Genomic DNA, 14504 nt, shown 5'->3' on the forward strand with positions numbered 1-14504 from the left:
AATTATGATTTATTTCCTCCCTCAGAAATGTTTCCCTGACAGCATGAAGACAATTAGTTTAGGGGAAAACCTTAAAGGACATTTCTAGTGTTTATTTTGTCCTTTCTGGGCTACTGTAGAAAGATGGTACTCCATCATGGTGCAGTGTAGATATAAAAGTCTCATTCCAAGGTGAGAAAAACATTAAAATTGTTATTTTCAGGTGATTATACACACATGAAAACATGCAGATTATATTCTGCCATATTCTAAAAACAGTAAACACACTAGACCTTTAAAATAAAGTCTGGGGCTTTGATGCATGTCCAAAACTATAAAAAGGGAGATCCATAAAAGAGTCAAAGAGGATGCAAATGCCTCTCCACGGGCTGTGCATGTGTGCAAGTAAGGCGCCCATGATAAATACCTCCTCAGCAGTGGTGTGATGGGAGTTGAAATCCAAGCTGCTGACCAATGAGATGCAGCCTGTATAATCATCCCAGCAGCAGCAGCAGCATCAGTGTGTGTAACTGTGAGTGAGCGTGTGTGTGTGTGAGAGAGAGAGAGAGTGTGTGTGTGTGTGTGTGCGGGTGTAGTAGCCTCAAACAGGGGGGGAATCTGGACACCCTCTCTGGATTGAATAGGACCCTCTCTGCAGGCAGGCAGGCCGTGCTTCTGTGTTTTTTTGTTGTTGTTGCCCCCTCTCAATGTGTTTTTTACCAAATGGAAGCAGAGGTGTTAAACCCCCAGATGATGGCAGACGTCAATGGCAACAATAAAATCAGCAACGCGGAGCTGGAGGTGTTAAAGCTGCAGGAATTGGTCCGAAAACTGGAGAAGCAAAACGAACAATTGCGGAGCAGAGCGAACGCTGTAAACAATTGCTCCATCGGCCCTCATCTCAGCCAGACCTCGTTACTGCCGTGTCTGCACGGAGGCGCTACGACGCCGTGTCCGAGTGACAATTTCTCCGCTAAATATGGCATTTCGAGCCCGGCGCAGACGCATCCGTGCGCACCGGGACTCGGAGGTCCAGCGGAGGAGGAGGAGGAGGATTCGTTCGCCTATTTTCAGCCGAGCTCGGTGTCTCCTGACGCCGCTGTGGGGGACAGCAGCACCGCTGGAGCCTCTGGAACTGTCCTGGATGAGGTTGATATCTTGGACCTGAACATGGTGCTCCCTGTCGGAGAGCCTGATAGCTGGTAACTACTCTGTTTATCACAATGGCAATAATAGATGCTCCATAGGCCACAGCTTTGTGACATTATATGTGATGCTGCCCTGTTATTGATCACAGTATTGGGATAGACTTGCAGACACTGGCCTCTTGCATCCCACAAATGCACTGTGCATGCAGCATAGGTGTCTTATTCAGAGTAAGACAGCAGCAGTGGGGATGAAATTAGAAACAATGACCCCCTTCAGCCTGTGATGAAACAGCTCGGCTTTGTGTGTTAGTGTACAGCCCCAGGCTGGACTACTTTGAAGCTGCTGCTGCTGCTGCTGACTTAGGTATAGCTCACACACTGACATCCTGACTGACTACTGAACCGTTTCCAGCTTTATGTATCTGATGTGATGATGTGGAAAATGTAGCACACAGCTCAAATGAAGCATCCACGCACCGTGTCGGTTCAACATCACTAATTGACCCCTAAGTCGGTGTAACACCATGGCCTAGTTGCAGAATAAAATGTCTTCTTGGTTCCTCTACTTGAGGTGACACATCACTTTTCCACAACCCAGTTTCGTTCATATTTTAGGAATCCGGGTGTAGCACGTTCACTCCCACGCCTACAGATTTATTGATCTCCAATCCGATATCTTGTTTTGCTCATTTTTCAGTGATCAGATACAAAGCAGATGATAAAATGGGGATCTACTTCTGCACAGGGCTGCAACAAACTAAGATTATCCACTGTATTTTGATTGTTTTGTTAAACCGGTTCATCTTTTGGTGTATAAAATGTTTGATGTCTAGTTATAATTTCCCAGAGTTTCCCCAAATTCATCTTTAAATCCTGCCAGCAGTCACAGCAGCAGCAAATCCTCAAATTTTACAAGCTGAAACCAGATTTATTTGTCATTTTTCATGTAAGAATTGATAATCAATCATTCAAATAGCTTCAGAGGAATCTTTTCTTTATGATCTAATATAATAATGGACTGTTTCAGCGTTATAAATATCTGCCCACCCACAGCTTGGTGTTTCTCTCTCTGTAGCAGTCACGTACACACATCACATCCCATACAACGCTGCACTGAACGAAGCTGTCGCCACTTGAATTTTTTATTTTTACACTGTTGGTTTCATAGTTTATGTTTAGTTCATAGTAAATTGACAATTACTGAAACCTGTACACTGTAAAAAATAAAAATAATAATTTAAAAAACCTGTTGTTTTTATGGTAAAAAAAAACATAATAACCTTTTCTAATATTACGGTGACAGGACTGGAGTCGTACTGTTGATTACAACGATTAATATTGACATTTTATTCCATATGTCTGTAGATTTTACAGTGAAATACTGCCAAAGCACGACAGTAAAAGACCGTAAAATATTTTTTACTGTATTATTAACAGTCTTTAATATACAAAATACTACTTTATTCTGTATAGATTCCCGAAAATGCCATATAAATAAAGGTTTTACAATATGACTGTTATATTTCAGGGCATATTTTACAGTCTTGTAGGGTGTACTGGAATTTGGATTTTATGGAAATCACTCCTTTTATTATATTGCCACTGTAAAACTAGTCGATATACAGTTGTGTATCACTTCAGTTTTCTCTGTAAAGTGACAGTAGAAGTGTCTAAACTAAACTACGAGTTGTGTGTGTGTGTGTGTGTGTTCCAGGCTGTATGTGAGTCCCAAAGCCAAGCTGCATGGCGAGAGTATCCTCAGCCCTCTCCAGTGGTGCAGGCAGGTACTGGACCACCCGGGGCCGGAGGTGGAGCTGGCCAAGATGACCCTCTGTCACAGACTGGACCAAGGTAGAGTTTACACACAACTCAGATTAACTGTCCTTCGTCTGGACATGTGTCTCTCTGACTGCCGACATGTGATCATAAGCTCCTAGGCGCACAAAATGTCTCCACATGCAGGATTTCTGCAGCGATCTCTGAGCCGTGGGAGCGTTTTTCTTTCTCACAGTGCCCAGCTCAATCGTTTCTCACCATCCGACCGTTTTTAACTCACTCTCTTTAAATTTATGGGTTTTAAAGTAGCGCAGCCAAACGTCCCACAGAGTGATTATTCCTGTGGTAGTTGGATGGGCTCCCATTTACACCTATCAGTATCTCCCGGAGAACAATTAAGATCAGTTTAAAGGATTTACTACTCCGCTTATGTAACAAGAAAAACAATTCCATTTGGAGGAACTCGCGCTGTGCGGTTGGATGCCATTACGCTGTATTAAGTGGAAAACAGCGTAGAGAGGATTATAAAGCTGTGGTTAAAGTATCACCGTTACACTACGCCGCCAACAAGTGGTTCTGTTTATATTTGTGTTTTCCATCTTCGACTTTATAAAGGAAAATAAGAAATGCTTTTGAAATATTAAACAGATTTTTTAGGAAATATGCTTATCCACTCACTTGTTGAGAGTTAGATAAGAAGAATCCTGCATAACTTTAAGCCTTAATATAATGTGAACAGGTGAGTTGTATATAAATTCACCCTCAGTACAGTTGTCATGAACGGGGAAATTAGCTACAGAGACCAAAACTGTTTTTTGTACCAGGCTGTAAACATGTTTATTTCTGCTGTGAAGTTGGACATTTGGACATGGGGACTGATGGAGACTGACTCACTTCTGGAGCCAGCCTCAAGTGGACGTTAGAGGAACTGCAGCTTTTGGTGTTGCAGTCTTTGACTCACCCACATCCAGAAAATGTCGTTTCTCTTTCATTTCTGCACCGTCTGAGTCACCTCGGGAGCTGAAGGTGACGCTCCTCGGGTTTTTGTGGGATTTTCCTTAAAGTTCTTCACTTCAGCATGTAGATTATTGTCAGTACTATCATTTATCATCATATTTTTTTGTTGTTTATGACTCATGGCAGCCCCGTATATGACATTTACAACTAAACTGTTGATTATTTACAGGAATCACACAGATAACCTGGATAGCACAAACAGAAACCAGGATACTCGTGTGCTACTTGGATGATATTTTCTGCTGGACCCAGTTTTAGATTCGGTGTACTTTTACAGTTTCTACACACTCATAGGCAGAGGGATATGGTTGCCATGGAGACCGTGCTTACATTAACTGGGTTGACTTGCAGAGCACTTGCTGCTCAAACAGCCTCTGCAAGAGACTCTTACACTGTGTGTGTGTGTGTGCTTTGATTTTAACAGTGATCAGTTATTCTTATATTACGGATCTGCTGTGTCCAAACTGTGATCCGTGTTTGTTTGGACGTTCATTAGTGTGTGTGTGTGTGTGTGTGTGTGTGTGTGTGCTGTTCAAGGTCCTCTTCTTTCTCTGAAGCTGTATTCAGTGAAGGTTGGCTCTCCTCCTCTGGGTCATGAATACATCCTTGTCCCTGAGCTCCACTAGCCGTTGTTTGTGTAACTTGCTGTGAATGCGAGTTTTTATCCAGCAGCGGGGTTCAGCCTAATTGTGTCAGGAATGCCAAATGCTCCACTCTGTCAGGTGTGCGCCTCTCTCTTGACTACCAATCAGCGAGGGGCGAGCTCTGTGTTTACACACCGAACACACATTAACTAATGTCAGTCAAGTCATTTGAGCCAAATTTACTGACTGTGAGTCAGCATTAATTAGTGAAAAAGAATAGCATCGCTCTGTAAAAGGGTATCTTACATTAGCAGTTTATAAATTGTCGCTTATTAAGGTTTGCAGATTGTTAACAAGCAATTAACAGACAAGTGTACCACTTTAATTAATAAAATATGCACTGTGACAGTGTTATACCGTGAATTTAATGCAGCGGGATGTAAATGTATGTAAAAAAAAAATAATGTAACCACCTCATCCCAAAGTAGACCACACTGGATCTAATTCTGATTTTGGGAATGGGATGCGGCCGACATGCACAATCCGTGCTTATCCTGACAAATCTGCAGTAAGCTACAGCTGTAAGCTAAACCTTCATCTGACTGTAAGAGCAGATTAACATTTGGGCAGAGCGTGTTCAAATATAATTGATGTACATATATATGTGTGTGTGTGTGTGTGTTACATGGAAAAGCAGTCATAACTAACATGTCCTTTGCTACGATCTTGTGTCCAGCCAAGCGGAGGCGAGGAGTCTCCTCCGTCCGTCCGTACAGCTGCATAGAGGGGCTCTCCACCCTCAGCTGCCCCGTCCTGCCTTACACTAAAACTGCTGCACTAACCGAGTCCCCAGGTAACACGAACATAACATACTCACACATGCATGTAACCTCCTGCTAACCACGAAAGAGTCGCTAACCTCTGCTGAGGATTATTTAGATCAGTGGCACAAACTAATCTGGTTTGTAGCTCGATCAGGGCGGCTGGGCTTAAGTGTATTGATTGTTATCGTAGATCACATATCTTAAGTCGGCCGGTCTGACCTTTGCAAGACCAAAAAACCGTCTGCTGATGCAGGGATTTGTTTAACAATTCACTGAGTCAATCAATTGATTAGTGTCAGTGCAGATTTCATTACAACCGATGGATCATTTTAGTCATTTATTATTATTTCATGGTGCTTCAAGGTCCAGGTAGACTGGAGAGAGACTCAAATATCTAAAAAATAATTATATTTACACAGTTTACACAGATATACCCGATCCCAAGAGGATGAATCCTGATGATTTATGTGATCCTCATATTTACTTATTCTGCAAAATATCTCAACATGTACATGAACATGTGTGTTTAGTACAACAACTAAAATGATGAGGATGGTAAAACATTACCTGCTAAATGTTTGCATGATAATTGATGTCGTTATGTCGAAATGAGAAATCTCGTTATCCTGGAATAATTATCTCGATATCTCAAGATAACGAAACATTGTTTTCCCGAGATAACAACATGATTCATTTGAGATCTCGGCAAAACAGTTGCAGGAAACATCCTGCAATGATTTAATATACTAAACTACTTGTTCTCTTGAGATCACAAATTAATAAATTATGAATCTCTGAAAAATAAAGTTTCATTACCTCAAGATCTCGTGAAAATAATCCCGTTATCTCGGGGTCATTTCAAAATAAATAAATACATAGAGAGCTGTAGAAAACAAAAGGACAGACTAGTAAAATCTCTGCAGGAAACATCATTAATATACTGGATTATTCTTTAGTTTTCTCAAGATACCAAATTAATGATCGCATTAACTCAGAAAATGTTTCGTTATCTTGAAATCTCAAGAAAAATATCCTGTTAACACTTGTTATTTTGACGTAATGACATAAATAACTCGAGATCTCGAGAAAACAAATAAAATGTTTGACCGCTTTGGGCTTCCGTACATTATTAGAGCAAACTTAGACTTTTATGGCCCTTTTAGAAACAACGGCACGACTGCGCTCCGACACTCATTAATTCCAGCGGCTTGTGCTGCACCACATTTTTTTGCTGCACTGAGCAAAGCGCTACTTGAATCAGGTTGTGTCTGAAAGGGCCATCGGTCTTGATCATTTTCTATTTAACCAGAATATCTCCTTAAAAACTGCCCAGTGCAGCCACAGTTGATGCTTTTTTTTATTTTCCTCTCAAGCTCACACAAATGTGCAAATGAAGCCGAGTCATCATGATTCCAATTGTTCAAATTAAAACCTCACAGTCATCGCTCCATTTCAAACCCAAAGTAATAAGAACACAGAGCCAAAAGCGTCTGCTGCTTCCAAAATACTGCCTGTGTAAACATAACCCAGATTCCTAACAACCTGTTATTTCCAGTTTACAATCAGATTACACCAAATTCCAGGGAAGGGATTATGAGGTCGAACAGATGGAGCTCAAACTCTAATAAAACAACAAAACCTTCTGCCTGATAATCCATACTTTACAAAGTGCAGGTTGAGTTTTGATTTGCATGTAAGGCTGATCATCACTGATCTAATCTCCTCCTTCTTCTTCTTCACTATGTGTCGTTGTGTTTCTCCTTCCAAGCCCCGTTGCCGTCATCAGGTCAGTCCTTTGTCCAGCCGACTCTCCCGCTCAGGCCCAGCTGCAGCTTCAGTGACAGAGCGCCCACCTTCCTATCGAACTCCACTCTCCACAGTAAGACCATTTATTTCTGCAGTTTCATCTGGCGTGAGTCACCGTCCATCTGTAATTATTATTTACAGGCTGTCTTCTCTCTTTTTTTCTTTTTTCTTTTTTAGACGTGGGTCGGCGCCATGCAGCGATCAGCCCCCAGTCTTCCCTGGACAGCGAGGTGGGTGTGTCGGAGCTGGAGGATGACACCATCTCTGTTATGAGCTACAAACTGCAGGACATGACAGACGTGGAGGTCATGGCACGACTTCAGGAGGAGAGTGAGTAGACTGTCTGCATGTCTTTTAGGCACAATGGGATAGAAAAAACAAAACAAAAAAAGGACGTGAAGTAAATCAGTCACCTCTGCAAATAACAAATATTCATCCACCCTCTATATTTTCTATGTTTCACAATCCAGTTTGGTACAATTATCAGCTCCCATACGGTTGGAGGTTTAACTTGCTGACTCCTAGCTGCTATTTTGTTGATTTGGAGTAGGTGGATAAGTAAAATCACTATCCGCTTCTACAACTGGACCTTGATTCTATGCGAGTAGTACTTATTGCTGCACTAACACGTCCTCATCAGCTGTGCCTTGATAGAAATGAATGGCATCAAGTCAAATTAAAAAACACTGATTTTTGACCTCATGAAGAGACAGAAATAAATTACTACATTGCTGATATCCAGCTAAAACTAAGATAAATGTTTGACCTTTGAAGAGTTCAGTATGCAGTAATATCCTGATGTTGTGTTGTTGAATTATGCAGGAGCTTTGAGAAAATCAGTCTGGTCAGGAGCTCGTCACTGAATAATGTATGAGCGGCGCCTCCAGATAGAAATGTATCTCATACTATATGAGGTCCAGGTTGGTGTTTTCCACAGATGAGAGCATTGATCTGTCACCCTTTAGGTCTCCGACAGGACTACGCCTCTACCTCAGCCACAGCCAGCCGTCGCAGCTCCAGCTTCTCCTTACACTCCCTCAGGCGCAGCGAGATGGATCTGGAGGAGGAGGACGAGGAGGACGAGGGGTACGACCAGCTCCCTCCTCCCCAGCCTCGACTGTTCCGCACAGGGTCTATGCAGCGGGGCGGCCTGCCCCACTCTCACACCTTCTCCAGTATCAGAGACTGCAGACGGACCTCAGCCACCCCTCAGTTTTCACTCAGTGGACTCTCCCAGTACTCTGGACCCTCCAGCCTGACCACAGAAACACACACAGCATACAGGAATAGCACAGGTGAGATGTTTAAGTTGCGAGATCGCTGAATATCGTCCTAAATAACAACATGAGTGCCCGGACTTCTGACCAGACCTGTTCTGTGCGTGCCAAGAAGAATCTAAAGAGTTACAGCGTGTCACTGTACTTTGTTCTATCGCATGAAACAGCTGCTTTGCATGTTTAATTAAGAATGTGTAGGAATAGTAGGAAAATACGCAGTTTGCTTGCAGAGAGACGAGAAGGTTGATACCACTCTGATGTCTGTACAGTAAATATAAGGCTGCATTCAAAAGGACCCAGCTCTGTGGCAAAAATGTCGTTTCTTCCATTCATTTGAGTGCTGGTGGTCCATTTTGGCTGCACGGTGCCGCCCCCCTCCAAAAAAAACGCTGTGCCCTGCAGTGGAGAATCGAGCCGGATCCAACTTTTAGAAAAACACACAGCTCGAGGTCACGCTGTGACCGCCAATCAGACGTTCAGACCGGTCAAACCTCCACAGTCAGCCTGACATCTAAACTCTGATACCTCTTGTGTTCAGTCTTTGTTTATTTCATGAACCAGCTTCTAAATCTGAGTCTGACTGAGAAAAAAAAAGACACAAAGAAGTTTAATTTGGTTTGTGTCCAATGGTCTGAGAGAGAGGCGGTTACGTTCAACACAAACACACCTGTCCTGTCTGAATGTGAGGGACACAGTCAGCCTGGCTCTGTCCAAAAGTAACTAAATCACCTCGGAAACTCACTAATTAACTCGTTATGACTTGTTTGTTTAATTCGTACGGAAACCCAGTTGAGAAAATGACAAGTTCTGGTTCTGTGTGCAGGATTATTTCTTGGCCTGTGACTTCCTTTTTTAATTATAACTATTACTTATTACCCGATCTGCTTTGTTGATATGGTCGCATAGACAAGCTACGGAGAAGCATGCCCAATCTGATCCGAGCTCCCAGCATGCCAAGCGTTCCCAGTATTCCATGCCTGGCTTCCCCCGTCAACCCACCCTCCCACGGTCCCTCCTCCTTGCCAATGATATCCTCCCTCCGGAGCAGCCAGAGTTTTGACTCATCCAATGGGCTCGCACGACTCCAGTCCTCCAGTAAGACCCCTTCCTTAAAGCATGGCACTACCAAATGCAGTGATTGCCGTCGTGTCGCTGATGTTAAACTTATTTCCTCTAACTGTTCTCCTGCTGTGTTTCAGTTCCTTCCCCGGGGCAGCTCAGTCAGCGAGTCCAAAGCGTGGGCAACTTCCCCACCACGACCCGGCACCCGCTAAAAGCAACAGCTTACGTAAGCCCCACGGTGCAGCAGGGCCCCAATTCCACCTCCCTGTCCAGCTCTATCAGTCTACACTCCATCCCCAGCAGCACCGCGCTGTCTCAGCCCCTAAAACCGAGCATCAGTTTGGTACCGCAACCTTTAAAGACCGGCGCCAACCAGTTGGCCATACCTCGCAGCTCCCTTCCTCGCCCGGCCTCCTTTGTGGGAACGAGTGGTCTTCCACGTGCAAGCAAAATCACCCAACCTACACGCAGGTGAGGGCAGATATAAACAGGTAATCTGTCTGACACATATGGGGAGGCAGTGTGGGTGACTTGTTTGTTTCCGTCTGCAGTTTGCTGACTCCTCCAAAGAGCCTAGCCGCCCTGAGCACCTTGAGGGACGGCAGCTGGAAAGACGGCTGCTACTGAAGCCCAGACGAACTGACGTACGAGAGGAGGTGCACAGGGTAACACTGCATGGGACCCAACTGATTTAAAATGTTGATGTCAGGAGGGCCCAGTCTTGGGCTGCGACCCAAGAGAGAGTGACTGTTAACATTTCTAAAAGGCACTACTCTCCACTGAAGGACGACGTAGTGACCGATAACAGTACGGGTCCAGCAGGCTGGATCTTTAACTTACTACCTGCTGAAACACACACACACACACACACTGACACACTATGAAGCAACCTGGCAATATTCTGATAATCAGTTGTTAAATGTGTTTTTTTTTTTATTTCATTGTGGATAGTTTAAGGCTTTCATTCAACAGAATACAAAAAACGCTTTTTTTGCTTTGTAATGATTTCATGATTTGTGATTTATTCATTTTTGTCAGACTGTGTGATGTCAGATATGAAGTTTGTTACAAAAAAAAAAAAAAGTAGTGTAATTCATGTCAGTTATATTTATTGGCTGGACCTCGCAGCACTTTTAATCAGAATTATGATTAACACATTAAAATAAATGATATGCTTTGTTTTTCTTAAGTAAAGTACGACGTCACGTTAAAGTAAGTGTGCACACGGTTTATCTTTTCCATTATTGTTTACATAAGAGCTGATATTTTTAATGTTCTTTGATAAACATAATCGATCCGATGATATTGCACACAGAGCCCTGATGCTTTTTATGGATGAGAAGAATTTAAAGAGGAGGTGAGTTTTTAAAGTGAATAAAAGCCTTTAAAAAAAAAAGTGTTTGTTTTTTCCCTTGAATATACTTTATTTGGTGGTTTAAAGAGATTACTCATAAATAAGAAGTATGTAGAAGAAAGTCATGAAGTCATGCTGCTGTTAAAGAGACAGCTGTTGAAATGAAGGACATGAAACTAAACTGCAGTTCCTCTAACGTCCACTTGAGGCTGGCTCCAGAAGTGAGTCAGTCTCCATAAGTCCCCATGTCCAAATGTCCATGTCCAAAGAAAAGAATGAATCATCTCCTTATTGATTCTGATCATACAAACTAAAGTCATCATGAGCAGTGATAGCCTCCATGGCTAAACAGACACAGGAAGGAGCGCCACCTAAAGAAACTCAAACATTTACACAACCACCAATGAGAAGAGGGCAAAGTACCGCCCACAGTGTTTGATTGACAGGTGAAGAAATGCCACAACAATCAGCTGTCAGCAACAATGATGGAAACAAAACAAGCTGAAGACATGAAACACAGAATTTAACCCTTCAATGACTTCTGTCTATTTGACTTCACACAACTCAGCAGAGGATCCAGAATAAATATGAAGTCCAGCATAGAGAGGCTGAGTGAACGTGGTCTGGACTCTGTGGAGGAGAGTCATGGTTTCAGAGACGCTGTAGAAGGACAGAATACCTGCACTGTGATCCAGGTACACTCCAACTCTGGAGGACCGAGGACCTGAGACGGGAGTTTGGACTTTGTTGTAATAAAAGTTATAACTGTTTGTGTCACAATCTAACCTCCAAGATTTGTCATTGAATCCAAATAAACATTCATGTGAGATCCCTGCTCTGCTGATATTCTTGTATGTGACTGCTACATCAACTCCTCCTCTCCTCTCCACCTCCCAGTAACAACGTCCAGTCAGTCTCTCTCTACTCAGGACCTGAGGATATACAGTGAATCTGTCTGGGTGACTAGAATAAGACTGATGTTGTCTCATTCTTGTCACTTTTCTGTTCCCCTCAGATAATAACAGCTGTGTGTATGCTGTGTTTGGATCCAGTGTGAGTTCACGTGAATATTTTAAGAACTCAGCTCTGGTCTTGGGCTCTGGTTCTGGTCCTGACAGTGAAACATGGACTTCAGTGTCTGTCAGTGAGATGTTTGTCCGTTGGTCCCTCAGAACGTCCTGTAGTTTATCTCTGAGCTCTGACACAGCAGCTGTCACATCCTCAAAGTCCCTCAGAGGACGGATATTGATGCTGGATGAGTCTGTAGATTGGCTGAGTCGTGACAGTGAGGGGTAGTTGTGTAGAAACTGGTTGTGGTCCTCTGTGTGTGAGAGCTTCTCCAGCTCAGCGTCTTTCCTCTTCAGCTCAGTGATCTCCTGCTCCAGCTTCTCCTGAAGATCTTTGACTCGACTCACTTCAGTTTCCTGCTGGGATCTGACCTGCTGCTTCACATCAGACCTTCTTTTCTCCATGAGACGGATCAGCTCAGTGAAGATCTTCTCACTGTCCTCCACTGCTTTATCAGCAGAGCCATTGATAGCCTCCACCTCCTGTTGGAGCTCCTTCACATCTTTCTCTCTGTCCTGGATTCTCTGCTGGATGTTTAGTCGACTCACCTCGAGCTCTCTCTGCCTCTCAGTCCTTTCTGCTGCAGCTGAGACTGTGTCGTGGCCTTTATGTTCATCCACAGAGCAGAGATAACAGATACACTGCTGATCAGTACGGCAGAACATCTTCATCACCTCATCATGACGAGAGCAGATGTTCTCCTGGAGCTTCTTGGAGGGCTCCACCAGCTTGTGTTTCTTTAATGGAGCTACATCATGATGAGGCTGGAGGTGTTTCTCACAGTAAGAGGCCAGACAGACCAGACAGGACTTCAGAGCTTTCAGTTTTCTCCCAGTGCAGACATCACAGGCCACATCTTCAGGTCCAGCATAGCAGTGATCAGCAGGAGCAGCTTGGAGTCCAGTCTTCTTCAGTTCCTCCACTAAAGCTGCTAACATGGTGTTTTTCTTCAGGACAGGCCTCGGTGTGAAGGTCTGCCTACACTGAGGGCAGCTGTGGATTCTCTTCTCATCCTCTCCATCCCAGAAGTTTTGAATACAGTTCATGCAGTAGCTGTGTCCACAGGAAGTAGTCACCGGATCCTTCAGTAGATCCAGACAGATCGGACAAGAGAAGGTTTCCCGGTCCAGTTTATTTCCTTGCTGCGCCATTTCTCCTCTCCGCGTCGACGACTGTCTGAGTTTGACTTCCTCAGAAATGAAACTAGTTTGAGCTCTGATCTCAACAACATGCGGCCTGTCAGCTGACACGTCAGCACATGTTGGTTCCACCCATCTTCAAACTGTAGATCTGAGGGGGAGGGAACAAGGAAACACCTGAGCAGAGAGGAGCTGGCTGTGTTTGAGAGCAGGAAGAAGAGGGAGGGCTTATCAAGAGCTGAGTCATTCCTCCAGTCAGTGACAATCATCAGCCCAACAACCACTAATAAAGGCAATCATTTCATCTTCTTCATCTTCAGTGATGAAATCCTCGACTGTCTGTAAAAGGTGAGCTAACAGGCGTCATTCAGCTCAGTGATGAATGACACCTGTATCACACCTACATCTTTGCCACTATTTAGATTAATCAGGAGGTGAAAGCAGTAAATCCACCATGGGAGGTCACACATAGGCTGTCCACTCTTTATATTATATGTAATATAAACAGCACCCTGTCTCTGTTTGACCTGAATGGAACTGAACCTTAGTTACTATCAATGGTGGCAAAATGACGATCCAAAGTATCGTAGCCTAAAGGTGAAGTCCAATTATTTATTGAGTAGATTCGTTTACCTGAGACCAAGTGAGGACAACAACTCCACAGGGGGACACTGGAGCTAAAGTGACTAATGTTTAACAGGTTAGTGTGTTGATGATGAATCTCCAGAGTAACCATGCTCATTTCTGGCACATTGTACCACCGGGTAAGTGAACACAATCTCTGCCTGCTGTTTGGAGTTTTGAAGGTAAATGTATGTTTAATTAATATCTGTGTTTGTTAAGTCAGGTTTATGAAGACTCAGACTGTGACGTGCTGATCTTTTGGAATTTGAGATAATGCCCAACAAAGCTCAAGAGGTGTGTTTGTAATCTGTTCTTCTTCTTCTTCATATATTTCAAATCAACAAAGATATTTAATCGATATTTATATATATTTTTTAGGACGCTGTAATTAACCTGAAGACACTGCAGGAGATTTCCAGTCAGCTCGGCTTTGAGTGGACAGTTTTGGCGTATGAGCTTGGCTTCAACAGAACTGAGATCAGACGCTTCCACATCAGATCTACAGAGAAGAGCGTCCAGGCGAGGACCATGTTGGAAAACTGGTACAGTATGTGTTGTGATGTTTAGTTATCGTGTGGACTTTATCTTGGGGTTATCTTCAGCTGACATTCTCCTGTTCCCATCTCAAATGTTTCACAGGTATGAGAAGTCATGGGACAAGTCCAACAAGACCAAACTGCTGCAAGATGGACTGGAGCGAGCAGGCAGACGGGACCTGGCTGAGAAGCTGCGATGCCTCCACTGGGGTCAGCAGAAGCTGAGCCGTAGGGTGGAGCTGCCCTCCGCCTTCCCCTTCCTCATCACAGTCCACAAGACCATCCACAACCAAGACGCACTACGCAGGAT

General features: G+C 43.7%; 2 protein-coding genes across 3 annotated transcripts; one reads left to right on the forward strand and one right to left on the reverse strand.

The window, feature by feature from the left end:
- The first annotated feature begins 452 nt into the window (after positions 1-452).
- On the forward strand, positions 453-10859 carry slain1a (SLAIN motif family, member 1a). Of its 2 annotated transcripts, XM_019257356.2 has the most exons (9): positions 455-1181; positions 2842-2978; positions 5241-5357; positions 7097-7207; positions 7312-7464; positions 8100-8429; positions 9318-9506; positions 9611-9944; positions 10025-10859. In XM_019257356.2, exons 1-9 carry the CDS (start codon positions 703-705, stop codon positions 10098-10100), a joined length of 1926 nt encoding a protein of 641 aa, XP_019112901.1. In that variant the 5' UTR covers positions 455-702; the 3' UTR covers positions 10101-10859. The 2 variants fall into 2 exon arrangements, with proteins under 2 accessions (XP_019112902.1, XP_019112901.1); XM_019257357.2 differs by lacking the exon at positions 5241-5357 and having other exon boundaries at positions 453-1181.
- A 525-nt stretch (positions 10860-11384) lies between these two features.
- On the reverse strand, positions 11385-13046 carry LOC113748245 (tripartite motif-containing protein 16-like; the record flags this gene model as incomplete). Its single annotated transcript, XM_027291344.1, has 1 exon — positions 11385-13046. A coding segment is annotated over exon 1 (1662 nt), but the record flags the coding sequence as incomplete, so codon positions are not given.
- Positions 13047-14504: the final 1458 nt, after the last annotated feature.

Source organism: Larimichthys crocea, chromosome XVIII (assembly GCF_000972845.2).
Source record: "Larimichthys crocea isolate SSNF chromosome XVIII, L_crocea_2.0, whole genome shotgun sequence".
NCBI classification, from domain to species: domain Eukaryota; kingdom Metazoa; phylum Chordata; class Actinopteri; family Sciaenidae; genus Larimichthys; species Larimichthys crocea.

Bases quoted from the DNA above. Each gene is read 5' to 3' on its own strand.
- slain1a (XM_019257356.2), top strand. From the start codon at position 703: ATGGAAGCAGAGGTGTTAAACCCCCAGATGATGGCAGACGTCAATGGC. The intron at 1,182-2,841 runs GTAACTACTCTG...TGTGTGTTCCAG, and splicing joins GTCGGAGAGCCTGATAGCTG to GCTGTATGTGAGTCCCAAAG. The intron at 5,358-7,096 runs GTAACACGAACA...TCTCCTTCCAAG, and splicing joins TGCACTAACCGAGTCCCCAG to CCCCGTTGCCGTCATCAGGT.